Source organism: Sus scrofa, chromosome 4 (assembly GCF_054392235.1).
Source record: "Sus scrofa isolate SSC_HxYL_T2T_F1_AM1 chromosome 4, Sscrofa_HxYL_maternal_Yorkshire_Landrace_v2.0, whole genome shotgun sequence".
In the NCBI taxonomy this organism is placed as follows: domain Eukaryota; kingdom Metazoa; phylum Chordata; class Mammalia; order Artiodactyla; family Suidae; genus Sus; species Sus scrofa.
In genome coordinates, this window is record NC_139386.1 from 129,214,037 (window position 1) to 129,238,175 (window position 24,139).

The 24,139-nt window shown below is 38.7% G+C and overlaps 1 protein-coding gene across 6 annotated transcripts in view; it reads right to left on the bottom strand.

The window, feature by feature from the left end:
* The window catches only part of CCDC18 (coiled-coil domain containing 18), a 167,013-nt gene that overhangs the window by 43,444 nt on the left and 99,430 nt on the right, over positions 1–24,139 (bottom strand). For 3 of the 6 annotated variants that reach the window (XM_085023996.1, XM_021090196.2, XM_085023997.1), the window contains one exon: positions 19,198–19,354. Coding sequence is in view for 5 of the 6 variants with exons in the window: in XM_021090196.2 (XP_020945855.2) it covers positions 19,340–19,354 (15 nt within the window). In the remaining variant the exon portion in view is untranslated. The other 3 variants (XM_085023994.1, XM_085023995.1, XM_021090195.2) reach the window with 3 other exon arrangements.

Here is a 24,139-nt window from a genome sequence, read left to right on the forward strand (position 1 = left end):
CAGACAGATGATCAGGAATGAAACTTAATCTGCAAAAGTTTTTTAAAAAATTCCTAGAGTTCCCATTGTAGTGCAGTGGAAACAAATCTGACTAGTATCCATGAGGACACAGTTTCAATCCCTGGCCTTGCTCAGTGGGTTAAGGATCCAGTGTTGCCGTGGGCTGTGGCATAGGTCTCAGATACATCTAGGATCTGGCATTGCTGTGGCTCTGGTGTAGGCCACTGACTATGGTTCCGATTTGACCCCTAGCCTGGGAACCTCCATATGTCGCAGGTTTGGTCCTAGAAAGAAAAAAAATTCCCAACAGGAGTCCTCTGGTAGCCTAGCAGTTTAGGATTTGGCATTGTCACTGCTGTGGCTCAAGTTTGATCCCTGGCCTGGGAACTTCCACAGCTGCAGATGTGACAAAAAAAGAAAAAAAAAAAGGAGTTCCCGTCGTGGCGCAGTGGTTAACGAATCCGACTAGGAACCATGAGGTTGCGGGTTCGGTCCCTGCCCTTGCTCAGTGGGTTAACGATCCGGCGTGGCCGTGAGCTGTGGTGTAGGTTGCAGACGCGGCTCGGATCCCGCGTTGCTGTGGTTCTGGCGTAGGCCGGTGGCTACAGCTCCGATTCAACCCCTAGCCTGGGAACCTCCACATGCCGCAGGAGCGGCCCAAGAAAGAGCAACAACAACAACAACAAAAAAAAAACAACAACAAAAAAGACAAAAGACCAAAAAAAAAAAAAAAAAATGTAAAAAAAAAAAAAAAAGAACTCTAACTCCCAACAAACAAAGGTTGGGACCAGACAGCTTCACAGCTGGATTCTACCAAACATTTAAAGAAGAATTAATACCTATTCTCCTCAAATTATTCCAAAAAATTGAAGAAGAAGGAACTTTTGTGAACTCATTCTATGAGGCCAGCATCACCTTGATATCAAAGCCAGACAATGACACCACACACCAAAAAAAAAAAAAAAAAAAAGGAAACTACAGGCTAGTATCACTGATAAACACAGATGCAAAAACGCTTAGCAAGATATTAGCAAAGCAAACTCAACAATACATGAAAAAGATAATATACCACACATCATGACCAACTGGGATTTATTCCAAAGATGCAAGAATTGATATCCACAAATCAATGTGATACACCATCCTATAAAAATCTGAGATTAAAAATCATATGATTATCTCAACCAATGCAGAAAAGTCCTGGCAATATTTAACATCCATTTCTGTTAAAAACAACAACAACAACAAAAACTCTCAACAAATTGAGTATAGAAGGAATATTTCTCAACATAATAAAAGCCATATATGACAAATCCATAGCCAACATCATACACAATAGCATTCCTCTAAGATCAGGAACAAGGCAAGGATGCCCACTTCTACCACTTTTATTCTACATAGTACTGGAAGTCCTAGCCACAGCAATCAGACAAGAAAAAGAAATAAAAGGAATCCAAATTGGAAAGGAAGAAGTAGAACTGTCACTGTTTGCAGATGACATAATACTATATTTATAGAAAAATTTAAAGATGCCACCAAAAAACTATTTAGAATTATGAATTTGATAGTTATAGGATACAATATTAATATAGACACCTGCTGTGTTGCTATACACTAAACAAACAATCAGAAAGAGAAATTAAGAAAACAGCCCCATTTATGGTTGAATCAAGAAGAGTAAAATACTCTAGGGATAAACCTAACCAAGGAGATAAAAGATCTGTACTTGGAAAACTATAAGACATTGATAAAAGAAATTGAAGACAACACAAACAAAAGGAAAGACACACCATGCTCATGGATTGAAAGAATCAATACTGTTAAAATGACTAAACAACCCATTGCAATCTACAAATTCAGTGCAATCCCTACTAAAACACCAATGGCAATTTTCACTTAAATAGAAGAAATAATTTTTAAATTGGTATGGAAGCACAAAAGATCTCAAATAGCCAAAGCAGTCTTGAGAAAGAACAAAGCTAGAGATATCATGCCTCTTGATTTCAAACTATCCTACAAAGTTAAAACTATCAAAACAGTATCTTATGGCACAAAAACAGACATATAAATCAATGAAACAGAATAAAAAGCCCAGAAATAAACCCATACTTATAAGGTCAGTTAATCTACGACAAAGGAGGCAAGAATGTACAATGAGGAAAAGACAGTCTCTTCAATAAATGGTGCTGGGGAAACTGGATGGCAACAGACTCAAAGTGGACTGCTTTTCCTCACCACATATAAAAATAAACTCAAAATGGACTAAAGGCTTAAATGTAAGACCAGAAACCATAAAATCCCTAGAAGAAAATACAGGCAGTACACACTTTGACTTCATTCTTAGTATGGGGGGAAGGCAGAGGGATATATCTCCTCAGGCAAGGGAAACAAGCAAAAATAAACAATTGGGACTAAATACAACTATAAATCTTTTGCACAGAGAAGGAAATTACCAACAAAACAAAAATACTTGCAAATGGTGTATCTGATAAGGGGTTAATATTGAAAATATACAAAGAACTCATATGAATCAACATTAAAAAAAAAAAAAAAACCAGCCTGGGAGTTCTGTGGTGATCTAGGGGTTAGGACTCAGCACTTTCACCACAGTGGCCCGGGTTCAATCCCTGGTCTGGGAACTGAGATCCCACATCAAGCAGCTGCACTTTCTGGAGAAAAAAATCTTAAAAAAACAAAAACAAACCTGATTTAAAAATAGGCAGAAGACCTGAATAGACATTTTTCTAAATAAGACATACAGGTGGCCAATAGACATAAAAAGATGCCAACATCACTAATCATTAGAGAAACGCAAATCAAAATCATGATGCGATACCACCTGTCACCTATCAGGATGTGAGGATGTGGGAAAAGGGAATCCTGTATACTGTTAGTGGGATTATAAATTGGTGCAACCAATATAGAAAACAGTATGGGTGTTTCTCAAAAAATTAAAAAGAGAATTGCCCTATGACCCAGGAATTTCATTTCTGGATTTTTACCCAAAGAATACAAAAACACAAATTAGAAAAAATATATGTATGACTGGATCACTTTGTCATACAGCAGAAACTGACAGATCATTGCAAATCAACTATAATAAAAATAAAAATCTTTTTAAAAATGTAAAAAAAAAACCAACAAAAAAGACATATGTACCCCAATATTCATTGAAGCACTTTTTACAATAGCCAAGATATGGAAGTAACCTACATGCTCAGTGAGAGATGAATGTATAAAACGTGGTATACATAATATCTTACGTACAATGAAACACGAGTACACAAATAAGCAAAGTGAGATCTTGCTATTTTAGACAACGTGGTTGGATCTAGAATGTATTAGGCTAAGTGAAATAATTCAGAGAAAAACAAATATCTATGTTCTCACATATAGGTAGAATCTAAAAAACAAATCAAACAAAAAAAATGAAAACAGACTTATAGATACAGAGAATGAGTAGTGGGTGGCAGGAAACTGGTGAACTGGAGTAAGAGGTACAAACATCTAGTTATAAAATAAATAAGCCAGAGTTCTCCCTGTGGTGCAGCAGGTTAACGATCCAGCTTATCTCTGGGGAGGTGCCCGCTTGATCCCAGGCAGAGTGCAGTGACTTAAGTCTGGCATGTCAAATCACTGTGGAGTACACCTCAAACTAGCAATATTGTACACATATATTTCTTTCTTTTTCTTCTTCTTCTTCTTTTTTTTTTTGGTCTTTTTTTGCCTTTTCTAGGGCCGCTTCTGCGGCCTATGGAGGTTCCCAGCCTAGGGGTCGAATCGGAGCTGTAGCCGCCGGCCTATGCCAGAGCCACAGCAATGCAGGATCCAAGCCATGTCTGCAACCTACACCACAGCTCACGGCAATGCCATATCCTCAACCCACTGAGCAAGGCCAGGGATTGAAACCGCAACCTCACGGTTCTTATTCGGATTTGCTAACCACTGAGCCACGATGGGAACTCCTTGTACACATATATTTCAATAATAATTTTTAAAAATATGTTCAGAAAAAGACTAGAAGGACATAAAACCACATATTAAAAGTGATCTTTCGGTAACAGCTGTTGTGCAATGAATTCAAAGGTTAAAACAAGTTCCATTCAAAAACAGGCAAACAATACTGATTTAAGGTAATGCAATACAGTTAAAACCTAAAAGTGCATCAAAAAATTTTTATTGTCCTAGAATTTAAATATATCAAATACTGTTTGCATGAGCCCATTTTACATACTCACAGACATTTTTCTAGTAACAGAATTTGATCTGTATTCTCATTAAACAGCTTTCATTTCAACAGAGGAAATGGCTTATTGAGCTCTGTATTAAAGGGAAAATGACTTGAATGAAAAGCTTTGTGTCTTCCTAACTACTTTAGACAGAGTATCTATTGTAAAATGCTGAAGCTATTAACTTCTCAAATGAGTCACAATGTATGAGGATATTCAAACTTATTGAGGTAAATGGAATTATGGCCAGAGTACATAAATATTATTAAGAAATATATTTAAAGCATTAAGTATTACCTGATTTGGTTATTAGGTTAAAATGATCCTATTGTTGAAATATTTGTTTAGTCTGTTTAAAGAAGAGAACATTAGCATGTTGTACAGGAAACTACTGAAATGCCTACATTGCAGCAAAACTGTGGCATCAAGAGAGATTTGACTCAGGTTTTAGATCTCAGTTGGGTAAGTTTTGTTTTACAGATTTTTATTCCCTTTACCCCAAATTTACTGAGACAGAGAATTATTTTACATATTGGAAAGAGAGGGTTTTTGTTTGTTTGTTTGTTTGTTTTAAACTGCTAAACTATGATTTAACAGTTAATACTGTTATGCATTGGGATTGTGGGATGGAAATCCTATAAAATTGGATTGTGATGATCATTATACAACTATAAATGTAGTAAATTCACTGAGTAATGAAAAAGTCAATACTGTTAAACTGACTAAACCCAAATAATATGTTTGCTTTATTTTTTAAAATGATAGTGAATAGAATAGTTTTGAAGAATTGGCTAAACTCAAATTATACAATTAAAGCAGTGTTTTAAAACAAATTTTACACAAAACCACATTCTACACAAAGGTTTCTTTTATGGCAGCCACCTGAAGGATTGGCCCCCAAATTATCTCACTCTGAAAGCCAAAAGGACTCAGCATTCACAAGTTCCATGGAATCACATTAAACTAATAGGCAGTTTTACACAGACACACAAGCATGTCTATACCCCTAGGCTGAGCAGAGAGGGAACAGGCAAAAACTCAAGGTTCCCCGTTCTGCCTGGAAGGGGTGGGACTGTGCACTTTCCCAGATGCTTCCCAAGGATCGGGCTTCTAATTAGCTTGCACCTGGGAGCTGATGGGGCATGCACTCAGGAGTCACCTGGGAGCCTGAATGGGTGTGTGGGAACTTCCTGCATCTCCCCCACCCCGCACCCCCACTCCCCACCCTGCACCCATTAAGCCCAGTGATGAAACCAAGTCTACAGCTTCCCCTTAAAAGAGTTTGGACTAAAGTCTAGCAGCCTATATTCTATGGCTGCCACCCAAGGAAATGGCTCCTAAATCACCTAGCTGTGGGACTTGTTGAGACTCAGCATTTGTAAGTTCTTTGGAACCACAGGGAAGAAAGAGGTGGTTCTGTATGGGTGCACAAACACTTCTAGGGGATATTCCCCTGGCTCAGCACAGATTGGTTAGACCAAAACCAACCAGATCCTGATTTTGCCCCAAGAGAGGCTAGACTGCATGCATATCTAACATCCTAAATTTCTCAGCTGCAGCCTGAAGGTCAGGCTTCCAATTAGCCTACATTAGGGGAGCTGAAGAGGCAGGCAATAAAAACAAATTCTCTCAAAAGTTAATTTATCTTTTTTTTTTTTTGCTATTTCTTGGGCCGCTCCTGCGGCATATGTAGATTCCCAGGCTAGGGGTCTAATCGGAGCTGTAGCCATCAGCCTACGCCAGAGCCACAGCAACGTGGGATCCGAGTGGCGTCTGCAACCTACACCACAGTTCACAGCAATGCCGGATCCTTAACCCACTAAGCAAGGGCAGGGACCGAACCTGCAACCTCATGGTTCCTAGTGGGATTCGTTAACCACTGTGCCAAGACGGGAAATCCTCAAAAGTTAATTTTAAAAACTCATTTATAATAACACCAAAAAGAATAAAATACTTAACGATAAATTTAACCAAGTGCAAGATCTGTATGCTGAAAACTACAAAACATTGATGAAAGAAATTGAAGACACAAATAAAAGGAAAGATGTTCAGTGTTCATGGATTGGAAGAATTAATATTGTGAAAAATGTTCATACTATCCAAAGTGATCTACAGTTTCAATGCAGTCCCTACCAAAATTCCAATTGCATTTTTCACAGAAATAGGAAAAACAATCTTCAAATTTATATGTACCTACAAAAGACGCCAAATAGTAAAAGCAATCTTGAGCAAGAAGAGCAAAGTTGGAGGCATCTCACTTCCCAATTTCAAACTACATCACAAAGCTATCGTAATCAAAACAGTACAGGACTGGCATAAAAATAGACAAATAATTCTGGAACAGAATAATGAGTCCAGAAATAAAGCCATGCATATATGGTCAATTAATTTTCAACAAAGGCATTAAAAATACACAATTGGGAAAAGAGAGGCTCTTTGATAAATAATGTTGGGAAAACTAGATATCACATGAAAAAGGATAAAAAGGATAAAACTTATCTTATACCATACATAAATATCAACTCAAAATGGATTAAAGAAAAACTTTGAAACCACAAAATTCCTAGAAGACAAGATAGGGAAATGCTTTGTGACACTGGTCTTGGCAATTATTATATTATTTGGATTTGAAAACAAAATAAAAGGCAAAAAATGGGAGTTCCCATCACAGCGCAGTGGTTAATGAATCCGACTAGGAACCATGAGGTTGCGGGTTCGGTCCCTGCCCTTGCTCAGTGGGTTAACAATCCGGCGTTGCCGTGAGCTGTGGTGTAGGTCGCAGACGCCGCTCGGATCCAGCGTTGCTTTGGCTCAGGCGTAGGCTGGTGGCTACAGCTCTGATTAGACCCCTAGCCTGGGAACCTCCATATGCTGCTGGAGCGGCCCTAGAAATGGCAAAAAGACAAAAAAAAAAAAAAAAAAAAGGCAGAAAATGTATTACCATTTTGTTAATTGCTTTCTGACTGTTTTGTGTTTCATGTTTTCCTTTAATCTTCCTTTACTGTTTGTTGTTGTTGTTGTTGTTGTTGTTGTTGTGTGTGTGTGTGTGTCTGTGTGTGTGTCTGTGTGTGTGTCTGTGTGTGTGTGGTCTTATGCTTTTACTTTTTTCTTTTTCTTTTTTGTGTATCTACTAGAAGTTTTTTTCCTCGTGGTTTACCATAAGTGTTACATAAAACATCCTATAGTTGTAAGAGTCTATTGTGAGGCAGTAACAACTTACCTTCAGTCTCATATAGTGTCCTCTCATATTTTATGCCATTAATGTCACACTAGATTTGTTAATATAGTACATCAGTTAGCAAGTTATTTTGACTGTAATTATTTTAAATACTATTGTCTTTTAACGTTTATACTAGAGTTAAAAGGGACTTGGGCACCACCATTACAGTATTCTGAATTTGGCTACATATTTACCTTATATTTTCACAAGTTTTCTGGTTGCTAATTAGTAGCCTTTTGTTTCAACTTGAAGAACTTCCTTCAGCATTTCTTGTGCTGAACTTGTGATGAACTCTGAGCTTTTGTTTAGGAAAACCTTTATGTCTCCCTCATTTCTGAAGGAAAGTTTTACTGAGCATAGTATTGATTTGGCTTTTGTTTTTTTTCTTTCAGTACTCTGAATATATCATCCCACTCCCTTCTGGCTTGATAGGTTTCTTCTGAGAAATCTGCCCATATCCTTTTGGGGTTCCCTGGTATGGGATGAATTGGTTTTCTCATGATGCTGCTTTCAAAATTCTACTGTCTATGACTTTTAGCAACTTGATCATAATGTGTCTCAGGGTAATCTTCTTTGAGTTGATCTTGCTTTTGACCCTTTGAGCTTCAGGTACCTGGGTGTTCATATCTTTCTCAGGATATGGGAAGTTTTCTGCTATTAGATTTTAAATAAGCTTTCTGCCTCTTTCTGTCTCTCTTCTCCTTCTGGAATCCCAATGATGTTTATTTTCATTTGCTTGAGATTGCCGCATAATTCATGCAGGCTTTCTTCACTCTTTTTCATTCTTTTTTCTGTTTGTTCCTATAACTAGATAATTTCAAACAAGCAGTCTTGGAGTCTGCTGATCATTCCTTTGTATAATCAAACCTGTTGTTGAAACTCTATATTGAATTTTTCAGTTCTGTCATTGTACTTTTCAGTTCCAGCTCTGTTTAGTTCTTTTTTATCTTATCAGATGCTGAATATTGTTTATTCCTATAAATATTATTTATTCTTGAGATTCATTTTTGAACATGGTTGAGTTACTCAGAAACATTTTCTTTTATCCTTTCAGGTCTCATTTTTAATATCTTAATTAGTACCAGGGCAGAATTTAGTCTAGGATCTATTTCCCCATTACTGAGACAAAACTCTTGAGAATTCTACCTGATGCCATGAAAATGAGATTTTTCACTCACTTGTTGGGATAGAAATTATTTTCAGAGCTATCTGAGCTACCTCCATTTAGTTCAGGTGGTTCTTTCCCTGTATTTGTGTAGTTTCCTCACATATATTCACTGATCATTATTTACCTGAAAACTGGATAGGGATCCTTTGCAGATTTCAAGAGCTGTCTCTGGCACAGTTCCCTCCTCTCAGTACTCTTCTGTCCTGTGAATTCCTGGGAACAAATGCAACATAAAATAAATGCATTATGTCATTCTTTTTTATGGCTGAGTAGTATTCCATTGTATATATATACCACATCTTCTGAATCCAATCAACTGTTGACGGACATTTGGGTTGTTTCCACGTCCTGGCTATTGCAAATAGGGCTGCAATGAACACACGGGTGCATGTGTCTCTTTTAAGTAGAGTTTTGTCCAGATATATGCCCAAGAGTGGGATCGTGGGGTCATATGGAAGTTCTGTGTATAGATTTCTAAGGTATCTCCAAACTGTTCTCCATAGTGGCTGTACCAGTTTACATTCCCACCAACAGTGCAGGAGGGTTCCCTTTTCTCCACAACCCCTCCAACATTTGTTATTTGTGGACTTATTAATGATGGCCATTCTGACTGGTGTGAGGTGGTATCTCATGGTAGTTTTGATTTGCATTTCTCTTATGATCAGCGATGTTGAGCATTTTCTCATGTGTTTGCTGGCCATCTGTATATCTTCCTTGGAGAACAGTCTATTCGGGTCTTTTGCCCATTTTTCCATTGATTGATTGGCTTTTTTGCTGTTGGGTTGTATAAGTTGCTTATATATTCTAGAGGTTAAGCCCTTGTTGGTTGTATCATTTGAAACTATTTTCTCCTATTCTGAAAGTTGTCTTTTTGTTTTCTTTTTGGTTTCCTTTGCTTTGTTGTGGAAGATGTGGTATATATACACAATGGAATACTACTCAGCCATAAAAAAGAATGGCATAATGCCATTTGCAGCAACATGGATGGAACTAGAGAATCTCATACTGAGTGAAATGAGCCAGAAAGACAAAGACAAATACCATATGATATCACTTATAACTGGAATCTAATATCCAGCACAAATGAACATCTCCACAGAAAAGAAAATTATGGACTTGGAAAACAGACTTGTGGCTGCCTGATGGGAGAGGGAGGGAGTGGGAGGGATCGGGAGCTTGGGCTTATCAGACACAACTTAGAATAGATTTACAAGGAGATCCTGCTGAGTAGCATTGAGAACTATGTCTAGATACTCATGTTGCACCAGAACAAAGGGTGGGGGGAAAAATGTAATGTATACATGTAAGGATAACTTGATCCCCTTGCTGTACAGTGGGAAAATAAAATAAAATAAAATAATAAAATAAAATAAATGCAAATAAAAATAATAAGAAAAACAACAACAAAAAACTTGTTGCATAAATTTTGTCTGGTCTTCTAGTTATTTCAGATAGGGGGATAGAAAGCTTTTAAGCCTTCCCTGGATTCCTGTTCTGATTCTTCAACTCAAAGAAACTGCTAGACTCTGCTTGCATTCTTCCTTCTTGTGCCATGCTGGAAATTCTCTAGGTAATGAACTGGTGCAAATGTAGGGTTCACTGTGTCTTTTTCTCCCTCTCAGGAATCATTGCCCATTGTTTCCTAGTGTCCAATGTCTTAAAAACTGTCATTTCATGCTTTTCCTTTAAGCAACCTAAGGTGATCTCTGAAAATGGTTCACTATTTACTTGAGCCAGAAAACTCCATAAAATCATGCAAATGAGGTTTGAGACTTTGGGCTCATTTTAAGCTCACAAAATTGCTCAGGCCATCCCAGGTATGTATATCCAAAAAAGCCACCACAGCATGTGCTCTTTTATTACAATTACAGAATTATTGGCTTCTTTTTTACTTGACTAGTTCCACCAGATGTTTCTCAATTGTACCAGTCTTTTGAAAAAAACCAACATTTGGCTTTGTTAATTCTATTTTATACTTGTTTTCTATTCCACTAATTTCTGCTCATACCATTGTCATTTTCGTCTTTCTTCTTTTTTATATTTATTTTGCTGTTCATTTTCTAACTTTTTTTTTTTTTTTTTTCAGGGCTGCACCTGCAGCATATGTAAGTTCCCAGGATAGGGGTCAAATTAGAGCTACAGGTGCTGGCCTATGCCACAGCCACAGTCACACAGGATCTGATCCGCATCTGTGACCTACAACACAGTTCACAGCAATGCCAGATCCTTAACCTGCTCAGTGAGGCCAGGGATGGAACTCGCATCCATGGATCCCAGTCGGTTTCGCTGACCACTGAGCCACGAAGGGAAGTCCCTCATTTTATGATTTCTTTTGCAATGCGAAAGCTTATAAGTTTGAGTAGATCCCATTTGTTTTTGTTTTTATTTCTATCTCCTTGGGAAACTACTCTAAGGAAACATTCATATGATTAAATGACCCTACTATTTAAAAGCAATATTTTTGATCCTTTTATTTATTTATTTGTCTTTTTCGGGCCACACCCACAGCATATGGAAGTTCCCAGGCTAGGGATCAAGTCAGAGCTGCAGTTGCCAGCCTACGCCACAGCCACAACAATGGGGATCCAAGCTGTGTCTGCAACCTACACCACAGCTCATTAGCAACACCGGATCCTTAACCTACTGAACATGGCTAGGGATCAAACCCTTATCCTCAAGGATACTAGTTGGGTTCATTCCCGCTCAGCCAGAGTGGGAACTCCTTGATTCTTTTTTCTTATGAGAACTGAATGATTTTGTAGATCAAGAGCTGAATATAAAGTGCTGGCTATGTCAGTCTTCAAGTAAAGATACAACATATGGCATAGCAGCCATTTGTTTTTTATTTGAAAATCATCTGCTACAATTCATATGGAACCACTCAAGTGAAGTAACGCATGGTGCATCCTTTAAGTTGTTCACTTTGGCACCAATGTCTGTTGTAATTCCACCTAGGTTGCAGTATAGCTTCTGATTTACTCTATTGGTTGGGACAGGGGACAGGTACAGAGGCTTCTATTTGAACTTTCATACCATGATGGCTCTTGGCCAACTGCCAAGTATATGCATTCCAATTGTTTTACATGGGGGCAGAGAAATGACTTCCAGGTGGGTTTGTAGATCTCTGGATCCACTATGTGTGCACTTGGGCCAGGGATCCATTTATCACCTGGCCTTCAGGAGCCACTTTAACCAAGGGGCTAGTGATGGCATTTTGGGTCTCCAGTAATTCTGTTAGTTCATATCCTACATCTAATTGCCCCAGAAAGGTTGACACCAAGTATATAAGTTTTTTTAAGTGTTGGCATTCAGTCTCACAGTACTCTGTTATTACGTCCTCATAATATTTAGAGCTTTCCATGCCTCAAAGATTATACTGTATTGTGGATTTATGAGATTATGCCAGGTTTTTCTTCTAATTTCTGAGGTGTTTTTTCCTAAAACTGAAGGCACATTTCTGGCCATGCCCAACAGGCCCAGATTTTACTAATTCCAAGCTGACACGCTCACATCCACCATTTTCACATCCATTACTTGTCAATCAGAATAAGACCCAAAGTAGCAGTTCTCTACATTATTTACGTCATTACCCTGGCATTCAGTCTGCTTTCTAATCAACTTCTCTGTTTGAGCAGAACAGGATGTCCACTAGCTGACTGGAGAGTTGAAAGCATTCATCACTATTGTACCATGCCTTTGTGCTAACGCCCTGATCAGCATTAAGAAAGAAATGCCCATGAGTGGTTGGTATGGCTTATAGTATCTTCTACAGTCAACTCCATTTATCCCTCCTTTAATTCCCACTCAATTGTGCGCCATCATGCTTCCTTCTCCCAGGTTTTGTTTTCTGTTTTTTTTAATAGCTGTACCTGTGGCATATGGAATTTCCCTGAGCCAGAGACTGAATCCAAGCCACAGCTGTGACCTATGCGGCAGCTACAGCAACCCCAGATCCTTTAACCCACTGCGCCGGGCTTGAGATTGAACCTCTACCTCTGCAGCAACCCAAGCCGCTGCAGTCAAATTCTTAACCCACCATGCCACAGTAGGAACTCCAAAATTCTTTTTTAGGTTGGGCAAGATTTGGGTATGTTTTGATAGAAAAAGTTGGTACACAGGAAAGGACTGACAAGAGCAGAGAGGAAATAAGCGATGAAGGGAAGTCCCCGAGGAGACAGAAAGGGATCCAAAATACAGGTACACAGATTACCTGGAGGGAAAGCTAGTCTTCACTGAGATGACAAACTAAGTTTGTAAATGTAGGGGCAGGAAATTGTAGGGATTTTCTTCTGATGGTTGCCATTCTTTCTTGAAGCAGGAGGTGAAGTCACCTGCTAAAGACGTATCTGTGTGGGTGTCATGAGACTTGAGAAGTAGTGAAGATTTGATCCAGGCGGAAATAAGGATTAATACAAATAATTTTTAGGCAAAATCACAAACGTGTGTGTTAGGGTAAGGTTAAGCTACTTTAAAAAGAGATCCTCAAAATTACACGGCTTAAAAAGACAGAAGTTTATTTCTCTCTCATGCAATAGTCCAAGAAGAATGGTCAGGTCACTTAGGCACCCAGGTTCTTTCTATGTAGTCTTTCTGCCATCTCCTATGGTGTTCTCCTCAGCTACATGACTGAGGTCGGGTTGCAGGTAACTCCAGCCCTAGAGGAAGGGAAAGACCTTGGAGGAGTACATGTGTAATATTTTAATGCCCAGGTCTGAAGCTGGACACATCATTTCTGCTTGTTGTCTTCTGGTGAGAACTTAGTCACTGGAGAAGCTGGGAAATAGAGTGTCTGGCCACTGGCCCAGCTAAAACTCTGTAATTATAGAAAAAGGAAAAGAACTGATTTTGCTGAAAAACTAGTAGTCTTCACCACAGCACAGGTGTATGCTTTTCTCAAGCTATATACAACTTAAACATAGGGAGACAAAAGGGGCAGTTAATGAATTCAGTGAAATTTTGCCATGTTAACTAAAGGACTAAAATTTTCGTAATAATGACAAGGGAGTCATTTGAGGTGACAGACCATCATAACATCTGGGTTGAATACAAAAATGAATAACAGGAGTTCCTGTTGTGGCTCAGCGGGTTAAGAACATGACATAGTGTCCATGAGGATGTGGGTTCAATCCCTGGCCTCGCTCAGTGGGTTAAGGATCCAGCTTTGCTGCAAGCTGCAGTGCAGGTCACAGATGCTGTGGCTGTGGTGTAGGCCTGCCGTTGCAGCTCTAATGTTCCCCCGATCCTAGGAACTTCCACATGCTGCAGGTGTGGCTGGGAAAAGAAAAAAAAAAAAAAAAAAAAAAAGAATAATGGCAGCTAACAGCATTTAATGATCACTTACTATGTGGCAGGTATTAGTCTAAGTGTCTAAGCGTATTTGACTCGTTTTATACTCTTAATAACCATGAGATATGTGCCATTATTTTATTTTCATAATTGAGGAAACAAAGGCACAGAGAGATAAAATAACTCTCCCAAAGTGACACAATAAATTGGTGGCAAAGCCCGGTTCTGAACTCATTCAGAAGTAATGTGGTTCCGGAGCCCGCGATCATGACCTTGTCATTCTACTGTCTCAATGATAGCAGCTATTTTACGTGTGTTATCTCATTTAATCCTCACCATAAGCTTCTGAGGTGGCTACTGCTTCTAGTTTACATTTAAGAAGACTAAAGTTCGGTTATGCAATAACTAGTTCAAGGCCATGTGCTTACAGAAATGGAGAAATCAGGATCAAATTCAGATCTATATGATCTCAAAGCCCATTCCTTCTTGTTAAGTATCTAAATTTTTATTACTACTATAGAACTTATGAACAGTGAAATTCAGCTATATAAGCATATGCTTCAATGAGTTTTGTCAATGTACACACCTGTGTAGCAAACAACCTAATCAAGATAGAAAGCTTCCTCCTGTCCCTTTCCATTCAATTCCCTACCTCTGAGGGACAAGCACTGTTTTGATTTCTATTATGCATCAGTTTTGTGTTCTTCAAATTCACATAAATGGAATAATATTTAGTTTTATGTATAGCTTTTTTCATTCAATATATTTTTGAGATTTATCCATGCTGTTCTGCATAACAGTAGTTTATTCTTTTTATAGCACTTAAATGCATGGATATGTCAAGTTGCCTATTCATTCTCCTACTCATGGACATTTGAGTTTTTTCTGTTTTTGCCTGTAAATGAGAAAAGGCAATACGGACATTAATGCGTCTTTTGGTAGACATATATTTTTATTTCTTTTGGCTAAATACCTAGGACGGATATTGCTGGATCGCATAGTAGATGTATGCAGCAATAAAAAGAACTGTCAAACAATTTTCCAAGGTGATTCTAGATGTTCCATTAAATTTACTGTCATTTTAATTCCCACTGTGGCACAGGGACTTAAGAATCTGACTGAAGTGGCTTGGGTCAATGCGGAGGTATGAGTTTGATCTCCGACCTGGTGCACTGGCTTAAAGGACCCAGTGTTACCCCAGCTGTGGTATAGGTTGCAGCTGTGGCTCAGATTCAATCCCTGGCCCAGGAACTACCATATAATGGGTGTGGTCATTTAAAAAAAAAAAGGCTATTCTAATGGGTAGCCTGTTGTGGTTTTATTTTCATTTTCCTAATGACTAAAGATGTTGAACGCTTTTAACTGTGCACACGACCATTCACACATATTATTCTATGAAGTGTCTGTTTAAATATTTTTATTATTTTATGAGTTTTTATTACAAATTTTGAATACAAGTTTTCTGTCTCATGTATTTATAGGTCTTGCTCTGTAGTACACCTTTTCATTTTCTTTTTCTTTCTTTCTTTTTTTTTTTTTTTTTTTGTCTTTTTGCTGTTTCTTAGGCCGCTCCCGCGGCATATGGAGGTTCCCAGGCTAGGGGTCGAATCGGAGCTGTAGCCACCGGCCTACGCCAGAGCCACAGCAACGGGTGATCCGAGCCGCATCTGCGACCTACACCACAGCTCACGGCAACGCCGGATCCTTCACCCACTGAGCAAGGTCAGGGATCGAACCCGCAACCTCATGGTTCCTAGTCGGATTTGTTAACCTCTGCGCCACGACGGGAACTCCTGCCTTTTCATTTTCTTAATGGTGAGATTTGAGAGAAGTTTTTAATTTGGATCGAATCATTTATAAACTTTTATAATTGGTGCTTCTTTCGTCCTAAGAAATCTGTACATATGCCAAGGTCATGAAGTTATTCTCCCATATTTCTTCTAGAATCTTTTTAGTTTTTATTTTTTACATTTAGTCTATGATCCACCCTGACTTAATTTTAAAATGTAATACAAGATAGAGATTGAGATTATTTTTTCCCCTTGAGTTTTTCCAACAGTTCCGTCATTATTTGTTGGCAATCTCCCTTTTAACATTGAATTACTTTGGTGCCTTGCTGAAAACCATCAAATATATACCATTACATATTATACATGTAGATATATTAAATCATATAAAAGTACAAATACATAATCTGTCCTGTTCCATTGATTTATTCATGAACTCTTTTTAGTTCTACTAATATTGGTAACTTTAAAATACTTCTTAAAATCAGATAGTTTAGTCCAGCTTTGTTCTTTTTCAAGATTATCTGTCTACTCAAGTCCTTGACATTTACAATTAATTGTTAAAATTCAGCTTGTCAACTTCTTTTTAAGAAATGAATTGGAATTTTATTTGGGTTTGTACTGAATCTATACATCAATTTGAGAGAGAACTGACATCATAGCAATACTGAATAATGAATGTGGTGGATATCTCTATCTCTTTAAATCTTTGTCTTGGCAGTGTTTTAAACTTTTTAATATACAGGTCTTCAAGTCTTACATTAAATTTATCCCTAGGTACTTTCTGTTACTTATTGTTGGTATGAAGAAAGCTTTAGCAGTTTGAATAAAAGATCAAAGCAGCCATAATAATTCCCTTAAGCCAAAATCTAATCTAGGGTGAGGCCCTAATTCTCTTCCATTCTGTGAAGGCTGAGAGATGAGGAAGCTACAAAAACAAACAAACAAACACCTGAAGCTAGTAGAGATTGGTTTGTGAGGTTTAAGGAAGGATGCCGTCTTCCAACATAAAAGTGCAAGGTGAAGCAGCAAATGCCAATGTAGAAGCTGCAGCAACTTAACCAGAAGATCTTGCCAAGGTAATTGATGAAGCCGGCCACACCGCACAACAGACTTTCAAAGTAGACAAAATAGCCTTCTGTTGAAAGAAGATGCCATCCAGGGCACTCATAGTTAGGAGAAATCAATGTCTGGTTTCAAAACTTCAAAGACAGTCTGGTTTTCTTGTTAAGGGTTAATGCAGCTGGTGACTTGACGCTGAAGCCAATGCTCATTTACTATTCTGAAAATCCTATGGCCCTCAAGACTTATGCTAAATCTAAATGCAACAATGAATCCTGGATGACAATACATCTGTTTACAACATGGTTTATACAATATTTTAATCCCACTGTTGAGACCTATTGCTCAGAAAAAAAGATTCCTTTCAAAATATTACTGCTTATTTATAATGCGCCTGGTCACCAAGAGCCTGGATGGAGATGTACAAGGAGATTCATGTTGTTTTCATGCCTGCGAACACAACGTCCATTCTGCAGCCCACGGATCAAGGAATAATTTCCATTTCCAAGTTTTATTAATCAAGAAATACATTTTGTAAGGCTCTAATTGCCACAGTGAGGATTCCTCTGATGGATCTCAGCAAAGTAAAGTGAAAACCTGGAAAGGATTCACCATGTTATATAAAAACCTTCTGGGAAGGCTTCACCGGATTAAGAACATCTGGGATTCATGGGAGATCAAAATATCAACACTCACAGGAATCTGGAAGAAGTTAATTCCAACCCTTCTGGATTACGTGCAAGGGTTTTTTAAAAAGACTCCAGCGGAGGAAGTAGCAAGAGAACTAGAATTAAAAGCAGAGCCTGAAGATTTGACTGAATTGCTACAATCTCAGGATAAAACTCTGAATAAATGAGGAGTTACTTTTTTTGAGGGGATAAAGGAGTTACTTCTTATGGATGAGCAAAGAGAGTAGTTTCATGAGACAGCATCTACTCCTGGTGAAGATACCATAAATATTATTGAAATGACAACAAAAGATTTAAAATTATTTTTTTCTTTTTATAGCTACACCTGCAGCATATAGAAGTTCCCAGGCTAGGGTCGAATCACTGCTGCAGCTGCAGGCCTATGCCACAGCCACAGCAACACTGGATCTGTTTCCAAGCCACACCTGCAACCTATGGCACAGCTTGCAGCAAGGCTGGATCCTAAACCCCCTTAGTAACAAAGCCATAGATCGAACCTGGATCCTCACAGAGACTATGCTGGGTTCTTAAACCACTGAGCCACAATGGGAACTCCAACAACAAAGGATTAGGATATTTAGAATATTCTGTAAACTTAGTTGGTAAAGCAGGATTTGAAAAGACTGACTCCTATTTTGAAAGAAGTCTTACTGTGCAAAAAATGCTATCATTTTTGTATGATCCAGAGAATTGTTTGTTAAAAGAGTCAATGTAGCAATCTTCACTGTTGCCTTATTTTAAGAAATTGCCACAGCCACTCCAATCTTCAGCCTCTACCAAGACAGAGGCAAGATTCACCACCAGAAAAAAGATTATGACTTAGACGATTGTTAGCAATAAAGCATTTTACATGTACATTGATATTTTAGTTACTGTATTTAGTATAGTATAAATATAACTTTGATAAACACTGGGAAGCCAAAAAAGTTCATGTGATTTGTTTACTTTGATATTTGTTTTATTGCAGCTGTCTGGAACTGCAGCTGCAATATCTTCTAAGGCATGCCTATAGTAGTTACCTTACAAGACTGTTATGTGGATTAAATGAGTTAACAGATATAAAGAGGCTAAAATAGTGCCTGATAAATGGTAAATACACCACAAAAGCTAGCCACTATTAGTACAAAGCCAGGGCAGAATGACTTCTAAATTCATATTACTAATTTTAAAAATAAAGTATTACTAGAAAAACAAGCAAATAATATGGTAGTCTGATTGAAAATATAAGTTACTCAATGCACATGTTACACATTTTAATGATGACTTCTACATAAAAAATAAAGCCAAGGAGGAGATCCTCAGGGCTCAGCAGGTTAAGAATCTGCTGTTGTCACTGCTGTGGCTCAGGTGACTGCTGTGGTGTAGATTCAATCTGTGCCCTAGAAACTTTCACATGCTATGGGAATGGCCAAAAAATAAAAAAATAAATAAAACCAAGATAATAAATAAAGTGAATTAATTTTCACAAAAAATATAAGTAAGCTTTAAAAGAAAGAACAAGAGTTCCTGTCATAGCTCAGTGGTTAACAAACCCAACTAGTATCCATGAGGACACAGGTTCAATCCCTGGCCTCGCTCAGTGGGTTAAGGATCTGGTGTTGCCATGAGCTGTGGTGTAAGTCCCAGATGCGGCTCAGATCTGGTGTTGCTGTGGTTGTGGTGGTCGCTAGCCTGGGAACCTCCATATGCCGTGGGTATGGCCCTAAAAAGACAAAAGACCAAAATAAATAAATAAATAAAAATAAAAATAAAAGAATTTTCTTTAAAAATATTAAAATATAAAATTTATTCAAAAACAATAAAAGAACAGCTTCTATGAATTATGAACTACATGTAATAAGTAAACACAAGACAGTACCAAAAATTCCATTTTTCATCACATCAACATCTTCTTTTAATTATAAATTTTCTCCCTGGAATAATGAAAAATTATAGATTAGTATTTGAAATACCTGACATATTAATTTAGCATTAAAAGTCCTCTATAATAATCAGGGGCATAATTTATAGCAAGAGTGGAAAATATTTAGTCAGTTGAAAAATACGAACCACGTTTCTGCTGAGCCTCGACAGGAACTCCTAGAGTATAATCCTAAAAAATCATGAATCACTATGTTGAATGCCTGAAACTTATATAATATTATAAATCAACTATACCTTAATCAATCAATCAGTCAGATGGGTAAAAACCCAGTACAATTAAAAAAAAAAAGAAAAATATGAATCAGATAGTAAGAGTCCACGCTGATGGAAAAAGCAAATAATTCTGGTTGAGGGGAGTTAGGATGGAATGCAAGGTTAAACTAAATTGATTTTAAAAACAAAAACAGGTGACACAATAAAACTAAGATATTTAGATATTGGTGTCACTTTTTAGTTCACTTGAGAGCACATTCAAAAAGATAGATGAAAAAAATGGATGAAAAAGAAGAAAGAAAAAACCCAGGAAATGAAAGGAAAAAGATAAGAGAGAAATCTTTACACAAAAGCAGTAGCACAAGAAGTTCCCTGGTGGCCTAATGGTTAAGGATCAGCATTGTCATAGCTGTGGCTCAGGTCACTGCTGTGGCACAGGTTTGATCCCTGGCCTGGAAAGTTCTGCATTTCTCAGGCAAAAAAAGAGGAGGAGGAAGAAGAGGAGGAAGAAGAAGGGGAGGAAGGGGAGGAAGAAGAAGAAGAAGAAGAGGAAGAAGAAGTAGCAGCACAACATAGAAAAGTAAAAAAAATTAGGAAAAGTCTCAAGGGATTCTAAAATTACAGCTCAAATATTCTTGTCATTTTTGTCTTTACTTGGGTCAGGTTATCATGTCTCTAGGTATTTACCTGTACTCCCCCTTCATATTGTTTTTTCCTCACCTTTGTTACCCGATAGCTGATTTTTCTCAATTTTATTTTTCACTTTTTTGCATGGATTTCAGACCATATTTTGTAAACTTCTTTTTGAAAATAAGATGGATAAATAATACTTCTCTATTCTAGCCTAGCCTAGCCTAGCCTATTTTATTTTATTTTATGGCCACACCTGTAGCATATGGAAGTTCCCAGGCTAGGGACCAAATTGGAGCTGTAGCCGCTGGCCTACACCACAGCTCATGGCAATGCCAGATTCTTAACCCACTGAGAGAGGCCAGGGGTCAAACCTGGATCCTCACGGATGCTAGTCAGATTCGTTTCTGCTGAGACACAACAGGAACTCCCCACTTTCTAATAAACTGCGAATTAGCTAATTAATTCACAACACTTCCACTGCTCTAATTTAAAACAGGTTTTTGAAGTCTGTGAACTCCTTGAAATTTTGTTCAAAATTGTGTGCATATGAAATTTTTCGTGAATTCTGAAGCTTTTATCAGACTCTGAAAGCAAAATACTACTGTGTTAGTGGCTTTATTGTGAACGAAATTGCCAAAATAGTTACCCACTAAGAAAATCAGTATCTGGGCTGATTTCTTTTCTTGTACCAAGAAAGGAAATTAACACTTACTTAGCACTTCTCACCTGCCAGTTTCTATGTTTTGCCACATCAGTGGACTTCATAACTGTACTCTCTGGAGCAGGGCTGGATGGATGTCCTAAGCACAGCACAGAGACCCCTGCCATGGCCCTTCTGTTGCTTAAAATAAAGACTTTTACACCTTTACACATATTAGCTGATGAGTTAAATGCTACCAGGACTCAGCCAGCTGGTTTTACTCGCCACAGAAGTGAAACCCACACCATGAGTTCGAAGCAAATATAAATATCTGATGACACCTTCGAACCAAACTTTAAAACTTCAGTCATTCACCATGCCAAAGATTTTTTAACAGTGTGGATTAACTGGAACATGGAAGATAAAGGCAATTACAAAAAAGTCTACTACAGTCAAGTGTGGCAGTGAAAGGGTTAAGGGCACTAGCTAAGGAAAAAGACTGTGGTGTTCCGCTTCCCTTGGTGCCCTGAACTTGTGCCTACTTTCCTTAAAAGTTAACCCAGGGCTGCTCTGCTTTGCATAACCAGTAACTGGGTAAAGCCCAGACTCAAGCCATTCTCAATCAGATAAATTATCTTTGTATCTGTTTGACATATTTGTGTTCCTTTATAATATCTCATCTAAACAATAGTCTCCTTGGCTTTTTAAAAGTCTGCTCTTAAACCAGAGACCAATGCAATGTCACATTTAGTGATGGGTGAAATAAGCTGAAGACCAGAACTAGCTGTAGATCAAAGTTCTACATCCCAGTTTAAAATAATTTATTTCGAGAGGGATCAAGATGACGGAAGAGTAAGACGTGGTGCTCACCTTCCCCCACAAACACTTTAAAAAACCCATCTACATGTAGAATGTTTGCACAGAACATCGACTAAACGCTGAAGACCTTAAACCTCTAAAAAGGGCAAGGAACCCGCCACATAACTGGGTACAACAAAAGGGGAGAAAAAATAGAGGGGGAAGGAATCCGGATAAGACGAGCACTCCTGAGAGGGAGCTGTGAAAGAGGAAAGGAACTCACACTCTGGGAAAGCACCTAATCGACAGGGAGACCAGCAGAGGCACAGGGTCCTCCAAACCTCAGAGAGAAGCACAGCAGCTGGACGGAGGAGGGCAACGCAGAGAGAGAGTGGCACAGACCATTGGTACCACTGCCCCCAGACACCACAGCATGAGACGCTCGGGCAGGGGCTGGGCACTGAGACTCGGGCTCCAGAGGTCAGTTCCAGGGAGAGGACTATGCTTGGTTGTGTGGAGATAGCCTGAGGGGTGAGGGAGCAGTGTGCCAAGGGCTGGGGAGTGGGGCACCACAGCTGAGGGAACCTGGGAGGAAGTCTGGGCCTGCTGAAGAAGCAAGGCGCCTTTGTTGGGGAGGGCAAGAGAAGGAGCGGCAGGACGCCATGGAATGCCAGTGCAAGCTCAGACACCTCTGGCATAGGCTACGGATGGCAAGGCACCACTTGTGCAGTTTACGGGCGATGGGACACCTCTTGTGCAGGTTGAGGGCAGTGGCAGGCTAAGCGCAATGTGGCGCCTCTTGTATGATCTGCAGGAGGTGGAGGCAAACCATAGCAGTCGTCTCAGACAACAGAGGTGGGTGTAGCCCACCACCACCAGGGATCCATGAACAGGCAGCACCCATTGGCCCCAGTCACCTGAGGTCAGCACATAGGAGGGCACTGCAACTGAGCATCATCTGTTGTTACTGTCACTCCCCTGGGAACACACATACCCTGCTGCTGCCACCACCAAATGCTCTAGGCACTCCCCACACTGGCCTGAAGATCTGTCACTTCCCAGGGTCCTCCAACTAGGAGTAGCCTGGGCCACCTTCCCTCAGATCCTTGTCACTGTCAAGGGCCCAGCAACCAGGCACTGGCTTAGCCCATTGCCTCCTTCTCCCTGGAAGAATGCACAATGCCCTAAAAATAAAAAGTAATTCCTCACAAAATACCCAGGATTGTGCATGCACATAAATAGTCCCCCAAGACTACAGTAGTTGTTTTCCCTAAACTCACAGAATAAGAAAAATATAAGCAAAATTAAGAAGCTCAGGAACCACTCCCACTTGAAAAAACATGAGAATTCACCTGAAGGAGCAACAATGAAAAAAACCTCTGCAGTCTAATAGAAACTGAGTTCAAAACAGAGACGGTGAAAATACTGAAGGAGTTAAGAGTGAATATGAAGGAACTAAGAGCAGATATGAACAGTAATGCAGATGACATTAGAAAGGAACCAGAAAATATGAAGAGCCAAGAAAAACTAGAAAATTAACTTGCAGAGACATAAGCCGAGTTAAAGGCACAGAAGAGCAGAATGAATAATGCAGAGGAACGAATTAGTGACTTGAAGACAGAATAATGGAAATCACCAAATCAGGACAGCAGACAGAAAACCAAATGAAAAAACATGAAAGCAACATAAGAGAATTATGGGATAACATAAAGTGGGCCAATCTATGCATAATAGGGATTCCAGAAGGAGAAGAAAAAGAAAAGGGGATTGAAAACATATTTGAAGAAATTATGACTGAAAACTTCTCAAATCTAAAGGAAACAGACATCAAGACACAGGAAGCACAGAAGGCCCCAACAAGTTAAACCCAAATAGGCCTACACCAAGACATATTACAATAAAAATGGAAAAAGTTAAGAGAGGATTCTAAAGGCAGCAAGAGAAAAAGGATTTTAAGGAAACCCCTGTAAAGCTGTCGGCTGGTTTCTCTACACTAGAAACACTACAGGCCAGAAGAGAGTGGCAAGACATATTTGAAATTCTAAAAGGGAAAAATTTGCAGCCCAGAATATTCTACCCTGAAAGAATATCATTTAACATATAAGGAAAAACAAAGAATTTCTCAAACAAACAAAACCCAAAAGTATAGCAATACTAAACCCACTCTAAAAGAAATACTGAAAGAGATCCTCTAAATAAAAAAGAAGAAATAGGATGGAGGAAATCACAACCGGGAAGTAATCACTTAAATAATTCGGTGTACAGATCTAAAAGGAAGAAGAAAACCTATTGTAAAAGTGATGATAAACACAAGGAACATCAAAAGGACAAACATGAAGATGTTAAAAAGGAACTTCAAAATCACAAAATGTGGGGAAGGAAAGTAAGAAAATATAGACTCTTTTTTTTTTAAAGAATGTGTCTGAGGACGGGATTAAGATGGTGGAATAGAAGGACTGGAGCTCAACTTCTCTCCTAAAAACAACAAAAT